This window comes from Panulirus ornatus, chromosome 28 (genome assembly GCF_036320965.1).
Source record: "Panulirus ornatus isolate Po-2019 chromosome 28, ASM3632096v1, whole genome shotgun sequence".
NCBI classification, from domain to species: Eukaryota; Metazoa; Arthropoda; class Malacostraca; order Decapoda; family Palinuridae; genus Panulirus; species Panulirus ornatus.
In genome coordinates, this window is record NC_092251.1 from 23683133 (window position 1) to 23695273 (window position 12141).

General features: G+C 40.9%; 1 protein-coding gene across 1 annotated transcript in view; it reads left to right on the forward strand.

Annotated features, from left to right (window-relative positions):
* The window catches only part of LOC139757917 (uncharacterized), a 401228-nt gene that overhangs the window by 83869 nt on the left and 305218 nt on the right, over positions 1-12141 (forward strand). The window contains exon 5 of the mRNA XM_071678863.1: positions 5868-6035. Within this exon, the coding sequence (XP_071534964.1) occupies positions 5868-6035 (168 nt within the window). The remainder of the gene's footprint in view (positions 1-5867; positions 6036-12141) is intronic.

Below are 12141 nucleotides of genomic sequence, written 5' to 3' on the forward strand. Positions count from 1 at the left end.
AACGTGGGAGACAGCAACAAAGTATAATAATTAAAAAAAAAAGATATGTATATATCATGAAAACATTATTTTTAGGCAAGGGGTTTTTATCTCAGCACTAGTTTGAGAAACTTGGTATCTTTCTCTTTCACATGAGATTGTAAATTGTTGGGAAGTTTTTTCAGGTATTTTCTATACCTGAGAGTTTGATTGGAGAAAATTTGGTCAGGTTTGTAATCCTATTTATAATATGGATTTCAGTAGCTCATGTAATAAAGGACTATGAGCATGACATGTCTAGGAATGTAAACATGTCACTAAACAGAGACCTTTGGTACCTGAAGTAAGAGAAACCTATTAGTGCAAAATGATCCCTCTATAGTACAGATAAGTAGAAGTAGGAAAGTACAAACAAGATGGAAAGTCAGAATGACAAAAATCATCCAGACAGACTGATGGACAGAGAGTTAAAGAACCCTGAATAATATCAACCAATAAGTAAGCACAGTAGGATTATGATGCGTGCCCCCGGTCCTACTAGACATTCACTTCATGTGGATGTAGGTTTGTCATTCTGCTTTTATCAGTGAGTGTCATTGAAGGTGTAACTAGCTATATTCTCTGTACAGGGAGGGAGTTCTTCTATTTTTTGGGCCTCATCTCTTGAATCTTATCCTCTCTTGAACTTTATACACTGTCATATTTACAACTGGACTAGGCTTGACTAACTTGAAATTCAAATTGGGAAATCCAGAAACTGGCAAATACTGCCTATTACAAGCATGTTTGGGCCCTAGATTTGATCTAGCTATATCATTACCAATTCTTTTTTTGTATTTTATGAAAAACTTTAAGAAAAAGATAAGTTGCATTAAGCAAGATAGAGTTTGGGTATCTACTTTGTTGTGAATGTGCCTTCATTTTCTGTGATTGGTAAGATAGTTTACATTGTGGAAGAGTCAGACCCAATTTTTCTCATTTATACAATTCAGTGATTACATTGCACTATTTTTACCTTCACAGGGACTGGAGGATGCTGATGATAAAACATTTGAAGATATTTATATTTTATTATTTATTTTGCTTTGTCGCTGTCTCCCGCGTTTGCGAGGTAGCGCAAGGAAACAGACGAAAGAAATGGCCCAACCCACCCCCATACACAATGTATATACATACACGTCCACACACGCAAATATACATACCTGTACATCTCAATGTACACATATATATACACACACAGACACATACATATATACCCATGCACACAATTCACACTGTCTGCTTTATTCATTCCCATCGCCACCTCGCCACACATGGAATACCATCCCCCACCCCCCCTCATGTGTGCGAGGTAGCACTAGAAAAAGACAACAAAGGCCGCATTCGTTCACACTCAGTCTCTAGTTGTCATGCAATAATGCCCGAAACCACAGCTCCCTTTCCACATCCAGGCCCCACACAACTTTCCATGGTTTACCCCAGACGCTTCACATGCCCTGATTCAATCCACTGACAGCACGCCAACCCCGGTATACCACATCGATCCAGTTCACTCTATTCCTTGCCCTCCTTTCACCCTCCTGCATGTTCAGGCCCCGATCACACAAAATCTTTTTCACTCCATCTTTCCACCTCCAATTTGGTCTCCCACTTCTCCTCGTTCCCTCCACCTCCGACACATATATCCTCTTGGTCAATCTTTCCTCACTCATTCTCTCCATGTGCCCAAACCATTTCAAAACACCCTCTTCTGCTCTCTCAACCACGCTCTTTTTATTTCCACACATCTCTCTTACCCTTACATTACTTACTCGATCAAACCACTTCACACCACACATTGTCCTCAAACATCTCATTTCCAGCACATCCACCCTCCTGCACACAACTCTATCCATAGCCCACGCCTCGCAACCATACAACATTGTTGGAACCACTATTCCTTCAAACATACCCATTTTTGCTTTCCGAGATAATGTTCTCGACTTCCACACATTCTTCAAGGCTCTCAGCATTTTTGCCCCCTCCCCCACCCTATGATTCACTTCCGCTTCCATGGTTCCATCCGCTGCCAGATCACTCCCAGATATCTAAAACACTTTACTTCCTCCAGTTTTTCTCCATTCAAACTTACCTCCCAATTGACTTGACCCTCAACCCTACTGTACCTAATAACCTTGCTCTTATTCACATTTACTCTTTACTTTCTTCTTTCACACACTTTACCAAACTCAGTCACCAGCTTCTGCAGTTTCTCACATGAATCAGCCACCAGCACTGTATCATCAGCGAACAACAACTGACTCACTTCCCAAGCTCTCTCATCCACAACAGACTTCATACTTACCCCTCTTTCCAAAACTCTTGCATTCACCTCCCCAACAACCCCATCCATAAACAAATTAAACAACCATGGAGACATCACACACCCCTGCTGCAAACCTACATTCACTGAGAACCAATCACTTTCCTCTCTTCCTACACGTACACATGCCTTACATCCTCGATAAAAACTTTTCACTGCTTCTAACAACTTGCCTCACACACCATATATTCTTAATACCTTCCACAGAGCATCTCTATCATATGCCTTCTCCAGATCCATAAATTCTACATACAAATCCATATGCTTTTCTAAGTATTTCTCACATACATTCTTCAAAGCAAACACCTGATCCACACATCCTCTACCACTTCTGAAACCACACTGCTCTTCCCCAATCTGATGCTCTGTACATGCTTTCACCCTCTCAATCAATACCCTCCCATATAATTTACCAGGAATACTCAACAGACTTATACCTCTGTAATTTGAGCACTCACTCTTATCCCCTTTGCCTTTGTACAATGGCACTATGCACGCATTCCGCCAATCCTCAGGCACCTCACCATGAGTCATACATACATTAAATAACCTTACCAACCAGTCAACAATACAGTCACCCCCTTTTTTAATAGATTCCACTGCAATACCATCCAAACCTGCTGCCTTGCTGGCTTTCATCTTCCGCAAAGCTTTTACTACCTCTTCTCTGTTTACCAAATCATTTTCCCTAACCCTCTCACTTTGCACACCACCTCGACCAAAACACCCTATATCTGCCACTCTATCATCAAACACATTCAACCAACCTTCAAAATACTCACTCCATCTCCTTCTCACATCACCACTACTTGTTATCACCTTCCCATTAGCGCCCTTCACTGAAGTTCTCATTTGCTCCCTTGTCTTACGCACTTTATTTACCTCCTTCCAGAACATCTTTTTATTCTCCCTAAATTTAATGATACTCTCTCACCCCAACTCTCATTTGCCCTCTTTTTCACCTCTTGCACCTTTCTCTTGACCTCCTGTCTCTTTCTTTTATACATCTCCCACTCAATTGCATTTTTTCCCTGCAAAAATCGTCCAAATGCCTCTCTCTTCTCTTTCACTAATAATCTTACTTCTTCATCCCACCACTCAATATCCTTTCTAATCAACCCACCTCCCACGCTTCTCATGCCACAAGCATCTTTTGCGCAATCCATCACTGATTCCCTAAATACATCCCATTCCTTCCGCACTCCCCTTACTTCCATTGTTCTCACCTTTTTCCATTCTGTACTCAGTCTCTCCTGGTACTTCCTAACACAAGTCTCCTTCCCAAGCTCACTTACTCTCGCCACCCTCTTCACCCCAACATTCACTTTTCTTTTCTGAAAACCCATACAAATCTTCACCTTAGCCTCCACAAGATAATGATCAGACATCCCTCCACTTGCACCTCTCAGCACATTAACATCCAAAAGTCTCTCTTTCGCGCGCCTGTCAATTAACACGTAATCCAATAACACTCTCTGGCCATCTCTCCAACTTACATACGTATACTTATGTATATCTCGCTTTTTAAACCAGGTATTCCCAATCACCAGTCCTTTTTCAGCACATAAATCTACAAGCTCTTCACCATTTCCATTTACAACTCTGAACACCCCATGTATACCAATTATTCCCTCAACTGCCACATTATATCATGTGACTTGGAGAACGCAGAGCGTTTAACCCAAAGTTTTGCAACTAATCCTGTCCTGTGCACAAAAACTAACAAGTTGAGGAAAGTATTTTTCCTTATAGAAAATAAGTAGAATATCTTTAAGCAAAGAAAAACCCTAGAATGATGGTATAGTTTTCTTTGTATTGGTGTGGTAGGGGTTTGAATGGACCACATTGAAGTGGGTAGCTGTTGTTTATATTCAGTATGGTGAATGGAAATGGTAGGGAACTTGTGGAGTTGTAAAGTGAAAATTGGTTGGTGGTTAGGAATGATTAGTTTTAGAAGAGGGGAAGTACATAATTATACATGGCATAGGAAAGATGGAAAGCTTGCATTATTGGATTATGTACTAATTGATAGACATAAAAAAGAGAGACCCTTGGATGTGAATGCTCTGAGAAGGGCAGCTGATTGTATGTCTGATCCATATTGCCCAACCCAACAGCCTAGACAGTCTAGGTTGTGGGCATAGAAGACCCCTGAAGACATCACCAGATGTTCATCAGGCAAAGGTTAAGATTTTTAGAGTTTTTTGGAGGAGGAAGTGATATGGGTAAGAAAAAGATGATGAATGTAAGCAGGCTTGTGTGAATATATACCAGGAGAGATTGAGTATTAAAATGGCTGAAGGTGAAAATGAACAAAGATAGGAGTGGGTGAGGAATGGGTGGTAATTAGGGAAGCTGTGCTGACATGAGAGAAGTGTGTATGATGCAGAAAGTGGGAGGTGGGCAAGTGAGTAAGGGTAGTGAGTGGAATGACTAAATTAAGTTGCTAGTGAAGAGAAAAGAGAGGTTTATGGTGATATTTACAGGGAAAGAGTGTGAATGATTTAGGGACTGTAAGAGAGGGCAAATGAGATTTGGGGTGAGTGAGTATTAGCACACTTAAGAGAGAATAAGAAAATATTTTTGGAAGGAAGTTAAAAGGGTGAAAAACCAAGAGAATGAATGGGAACACTAGTGAAGGGAGCCAGTGGGGAAGTGGTAACTGGTACTGATGAGGTGAAGAGGAGAGAGTGAATACTTTGAAGGATTATTGAATGTTTTTGATGATCGGATGGCAGATGTTGGGTGCTTGGGTCAGGGAGGTATGTGAAAAGAGATGTGGTGAAAGCCATATGTAGGATGAATTGTGGCAAGGTGACTGGATTGGATGGTACTTCAGTTAAAATTCTCAAGAAAGGGGTGACTCTGTTACTGATTGGTTGATTAGGGTTTTGAGTGTATGTATAGATCATGGTGACATATCTGGGGATGGTAATGCATTTTTATCACTTTTGTATGCAGGAAAGGTGAACAAAGATGAGTGTTAGAATTACATTACAGAGGGATAAGGTTGTTGAGTGTGCCTGGTAAGTTGCATTGAAGTGGTGAATGAGAGCATGGCGGCATGCACAGAACATCAGACTGGGGAGCAACAATATGGTTATAGGTGTGGTGAAGGATTTGTGGATCAGATGTTTACTTTGAGGAATGTGTACGAGAAACAAAAAAACAAAAGGATTTGTATGTGCTATTTATGGATCTGGAGAAAAGATGTATAGGGTTAGTAGCAATGCTTTTTGGAAGGCTTTGCAAATATATTGTGTGGAAGGAAAGCTGCTAGAATTGGTGGAATTTTTATCAAGAGAGTAAGGCATGTATGCGAGTAGCAAGAGTGGAGGGTGAGTGGTTCCAGGTGAATGTGAGTCTGTATCAGGGGTGTATAATGTCACTGTTGATATGTATGGATAAGTTGATTGATCAGTAAGTAGATAGATTGATAGAATAGTGGTATTTGTTTTATTTTAAATAAAGTATGACCTGATATCTGATGTCAGTACCCAAAATGTAAATGATATCCTTTTTATAGGCAGCAGCAGCACAACGTTTCCGGGAACAGCAGGAAAATGAAAGAAGACGGCGTTTGGAAGAAATGAGGGCACGGGATGCTGATCGTCGTTCACAAGTAGAGGAACGCAAGCGAATTATTCAGCAGGCAGAACAAGACAGGAGAGAGGCTGTGTTAAGAAAGACTGCTGTAAGTGTATCTTAGTTACTTTTTTTTGAATGGGGATGTGATGCTTTGTATCTTGATTAGCCAAAGGCCGTATAAGATTTTACCATCATTTGACAACTGTCATATGGTATCCTCCCTTGTTCTGTCATTAGCATTTCACATTTCAGGCGTCTCTGAAACTCAGTTCCAATTTGAAGCAAACTTTTCAGGGGTGGTCATTAATTAATCCATTCTCAAAATGTTTTTTTAGTGAACCCCAACATCCATTCAAGGTGCTTGTTCTGTTTTATTCTCTATCTCTGATGCCCATTTCCTCCAAGAACTTCCATCAAGGGGGTGGCCATGGTAAAAGCCTCCACTTATCCCAGATTTTACATGCCTCCCTCACATATACCATTTCATGCATTCTCTCCCCTTTTCTCTCCTCCCCAGGACTTTTCCACTTTATCTCCCCATGTCACAGATGGTCTTACTGTCACACCAAACCTGTAATCATACTATCATACATGATCCTTGTAAACTTTCCATCTTGCATCCTATCCACATGCCTGGACCTCCTTGAAGTATTACTTTCACCCTCTGTACCACTCCACAATTCATTCCCCTTGCATTCCCTGCCATAGCTTATCTCTGATTCAGTGTCTATACTGTCCCTTGAACCCTTCTTGACTTCCATACTTGTACCTCTACCCTTCATTATTAAAGGACCCAGCGACTTTTCTACGCTGCTCTGCTCTCTTCCGTATCTTTCTTTCCATATCACCTGACTTACCCAAGATAGCTCCTAAATACTTAGATTCTTTCAGCTCTTCCAGTCTTTCACTGCATCATATCTATAACACTCTTTGGTACACTTTCTTCTCTCACTCTATAGGGTTTTGCAAAATCTATACATTCTCTCTGTTTCCTTTCAAACACCATAACTTGATTTTTACTCATATTTACCTTCAGATGCATGTAGCTTCTTACCTTTCACTAGATACTTTCTGTACTTATATTCACAACAAAAATTTCATCCACACATCCCCTACCTTCCCTTAAATCCCCTTGTTCCTTACTTGTTCTGCATTCAGTCACTTCCATCACTGTCAATCAACATACATACAGTTTTCCTGGTATACTTAAGACTTATTCCCCTGTGATTTCTACATACATACTTGCACCTTTTCCTAAGGTTGAAGGATAGCTTTCATCCAATCCTCAAACACAACCTTCTGTTTCCATGCTAAATTACATAGCAATTCACTATCTCAATCACACTTTCTTCACCATTCTTCAACATTTCAGATGCAAGCCCATTGACTCCAATGCCTTTCCTACCTTCAATCTTATTATTAGATCTTTCTGCTCCCTTCTTGCTTTAGGGCCCTGTGCTTGTGTCCTTTTCCATCCATCCACCATACCCGTGCATGTAGCAACTGTTTTCTTGCCTTCTCCCATCTTCCTCTCACTTCCTCCTTTTGATGTAACACTTCCTTCCTTACTTCTCAATTTCATAATTCCACTCATCCACCTTTTTCCTTTTTTGCCTTTCATAACAATTTCTTACTTAGACTTATCACTCTACTTTCGTCTAATATCTTCATCTACTCTTTCTTTGCTTTCCTCTATCACCTTCTTAACATTCCACTTATATTCTTCCTTTCTCCTTTGCTGAACTTTCAGTGATACATTCTTTTTGAGCAATTTACTATAAGCGTTTTTCTTCTCTTCCACATAATTTCTGATCTCATTCTTCCACTATGCATATCCCCTTTTATTCTTATATCTCATAACTTGTATCCAACGGCTAATTCTACGGTCTTTAACATCTTTCTCTTAACATTTTAAACACTTGATTCACACATGACCACATCCCTACATTCACTGCACTTTCATCTAAACTTCCTGTCACTCTTCTTATACTCCTCCTTGTGTCATTTCTGACTTATCTTCTCCCTTGCCAACACTTTTACTTCTCTATGCCATACCTCCACTTCACCCTGATCCTCTCCTCCACAAGAACTGCAAAGTTGTCAGAATCTCTAAAGAATGCTTTCTTAACTTAAGCATCCAGCAGAACCTTTCTCAACCTTTCATCCACTGCCACATGATCAGTGAAACCCTTTTGATCATCTCTTCCATAATTTCTCATCCACATATATCTGCTTATCGTCGTGTATCAATAAAAAGGTGTATGTAAGGAATAAACCCCTCTCAGCACAAACATCTTCAAGATAACTTCAATTCTTATTTACTCCACACACTCCCCAATGACCATCTATCTTCCTAATTTCATCATATCCCATCTACACATTCATGTCATGCATTACAACCACCTTCCTCTCCTTCTCAAACCCATTTAGACAGTCATTCAGTTTTGTCAGAAATGCTTGATTTCAGTGTCAACTTGCTCAGTCTTCATATTCATAAGCATATTTACACATGTCCATGCATAATTCACAATTCCAACCTTTCCTTTCACCCACACTATTCTTGATCCATTCCATCCATTGCACGTGTTTCTTTCCTTCATGCCTGATGATTTTGATTTATTCTCGTCCATACCCCTCTTCTTTCTTTTGCTTCCCACAAGATGTATTAATCATTTTCATTTCACTCCACGCACCCTGTCTAAGGATATGGGTTTCCCCAATACCCAGTACATCTATACTATCATGTTAGAATTCTCAATCTCCCTCCTTTTACTTTCACCAGCCATCCCATTAACATTCAAAACTATCATCTTCAGTCACTCATCCCTGATATTTCCCAGCATAACTGGTTGACCTCAGGGCCGCTTCTTAGCCTGTAGTGCCTCACTCTTGACAGGTTGCTGGCTAAAGGCAACTCTGGTGCAGTGTTTCCCTACACTGTAGTGTAAACATTATAAACAAAATCACTTTTGAATAACTAGAACTTTAAAAAATTAGATACTAAAGAATGATCATAGATTGTCATATGCAGTAGAATATAGTTTATTTCAACTTTCTAAAAGGTTAAACAGAAGAAGGAGTCACGCGGGGAGTGCTCATCCTCCTCGAAGGCTCAGATTGGGGTGTCTAAATGTGTGTGGATGTAACCAAGATGAGAAATAAGGAAAGATAGGTAGTATGTGTGAGGAAAGGAACCTGGATGCTTTGGCTTTGAGTTAAACGAAGCTCAAGGGTAAAGGGGAAGAGTGGTTTGGGGATGTTTTGGGAGTAAAGTCAGGGGTTGGTGAGAGGACAAGAGCAAGGGAAGGAGTAGCACTACTCCTGAAACAGGAGTGGTGGGAGTATGTGATAGAGTGTAAGAAAGTAAACTCTAGATTGATATGGGTAAAACTGAACTTGGATGGAGAGAGATGGGTGATTATTTGTGCCTATGCACCTGGGCATGAGAAGAAAGATCATGAGAGGCGAGTGTTTTGGGAGCAGTTGAGTGAGTGTGTTAGTAGTTTTGATGCATGAGACTGGGTCATAGTGATGGATGATTTGAATGCAAAGGTGAGTAAAGTGGCAGTTGAGGGAATAATTGGTGTACATGGGGTGTTCAGTGTTGTAAATGGAAATGGTGAAGAGCTTGTAGATTTGTATGCTGAAAAAGGACTGTTGATTGGAAATACCTGGTTTAAAAAGAGAGATATACATAAGTATATGTATGTAAGTAGGAGACATGGCTAGAGAGTGTTATTGAATTACGTGTTAATTGATAGGCGTGTGAAAGAGAGACTTTTGGATGTTAATGTGCTGAGAGGTGCAACTGGAGGGATGTCTGATCATTTTCTTGTGGAGGTGAAGATGAAAATTTGTAGAGTTATCAGAAAAGAAGAGAGAATGTTGGGGTGAAGAGATTGGTGAGAGTAAGTGAGCTTGGGAAGGAGACTTGTGTGAGGAAGTACCAGGAGACACTGAGTACAGAATGGAAAAAGGTGAGAACAAAGGACGTAAGGGGAGTGGGGGAGGAATGGGATGTATTTAGGGAAGCAGTGATGGCTTGCACAAAAGATGCTTGTGGCATGAGAAGCATGGGAGGTGCGCAGATTAGAAAGGGTAGTGAGTGGTGGGAAGAAGAAGCAAGATTATTAGTGAAAGAGAAGAGAGAGGCATTTGGACAATTTTTGCAGGGAAATAGTGCAAATGAGTGGGAGATGTATAAAAGAAAGAGGCAGGAGGTCAAGAGAAAGGTGCAAGAGGAGAAAAAGAGGGCTAATGAGAGTTGGGGAGAGAAAGTATCATTAAATTTTAGGGAGAATAAGATGTTTTAAAAGGAGGTAAATAAAGTAAGACAAGAGAACAAATGGGAACATCGGTGAAGGGGTCTAATGGGGAGGTAATAGCAAGTAGTGGTGATGTGAGAAGGAGATGGAGTGAGTATTTTGAAGGTTTGTTGAATGTGTTTGATGATAGAGTGGCAGATATAGGGTGTTTTGGTCGAGGTGGTCTGCGAAATGAGAGGGTTAGGGAGAATGATTTGGTAAACAGAGAAGAGGTAGTGAAAGCTTTGCGGAAGATGAAAGCTGGCAAGGCGGCGGGTGTGGATGGTATTGCAGTTGAATTTATTAAAAAAGAGGGTGACTGTGTTGTTGACTGGTTAGTAAGGATATTCAATGTATGTATGGCTCATGGTGAAGTGCCTGAGGATTGGCAGAATGCATGCATAGTGCCATTGTACAAAGGCAAAGGGGATAAAGTTGGGTGTTCAAATTACAGAGGTATAAGTTTGTTAAGTATTCCTGGGAAATTATATGGGAGGGTATTGATTGAGAGGGTAAAAGCATGTACAGAAGAGCAGTGTAGTTTCAGAAGTTGGTGAGGATGTGTGGATCAGGTGTTTGCTGTGAAGAATGTATGTGAGAAATACTTAGAAAAACAAATGGATTTGTATGTAGGATTTATGGGTCTGTATAAAGTATATGATAGAGTTGATAGAAATGCTCTGTGGAAGGTTTAATGAATATATGGTGTGGGAGGGAAGTTGCTAGAAGCATTGAAAAGTTCTTATTGAGGATGTAAGGCATGTGTACGAGTAGGAAGAGAGGAGAGTGATTGGTTCTCAGTGAATGCCGGTTTGTGGCAGGGATGCGTGATGTCTCCATGGTTGTTTAATTTGTTTATGGATGGGGTTGTTAGGGAGGTGAATGGAAGAGTTTTGGAGAGAGGGGCAGTCTGTTGTGGATGAGAGGGCTTGGGAAGTGAGTTATTTGTTGTTCGCTGATGACACAGCGCTGGTGGCTGATTCGGGTGAGAAACTGCAGAAGCTGGTGACTGACTTTGGTAAGTGTGTGAAAGAAGAAAGCTGAGAGTAAGTGTGAATAAGAGCAAGGTTATTAGGTACAATAGGGTTGAGGGACAAGTCAATTGGGAGGTAAGTTTGAATGGAGAAAAACTGGAGGAAGTAAAGTGTTTTAGATATCTGGGAGTGGATTTGGCAGCAGGTGGAACCATGGAAGCGGAAGTGAGTCACAGGGTGGGGGTTGGGACGAAAGTTCTGGGAGCATTGAAAAATATGTGGAAGGTGAGAACATTATCTCAGAAAGCAAAAATGGGTATGTTTGAAGGAATAGTGGTTCCAACAATGTTATATGGTTGCGAGGTGTGGGCTACAGATAGGGTTGTGCGGAGGATGGTGGATGTGCTGGAAATGAGATGTTTGAGGACAAAAGAGTGTGTTGAGAGAGCAGAAGAGGGTGTTTTGAAATGGTCACATGGAGAGAATGAATGAGGAAAGATTGACAAAGAGGATATATGTCAGAGGTGAGGGGAATGAGGAGAAGTGGGAGACCAAATTGGAGGTGGAAGGATGAAGTGAAAAAGATTTTGAGGGATCGGGTCCTGAACATGTAGGGTGAAAGGCTTGCAAGTTATAGAGTGAATTGGAACGATGTGGTATATCAGGGTCGGCGTACTGTCAGTGGATTGAACCAGGGCATATGAAGCATCTGGGGTAAACCATGAAAAGTTCTGCGGGACCTGGATGTGAAAAGGGAGCTGTGGTTTCGGTGCATTATACATGACAGCTAGAGACTGAGTGTGAATGAATATGGCCTTTGCTGTCTTTTCCTAGTGGTACCTTGCGTGTGTACTGGGGGGGTTGTCATATCATGTGTGGCGGTGTGGCGACGGGAATGAATAAGGGCAGCAAGTATGAATTATGTACATGTGTA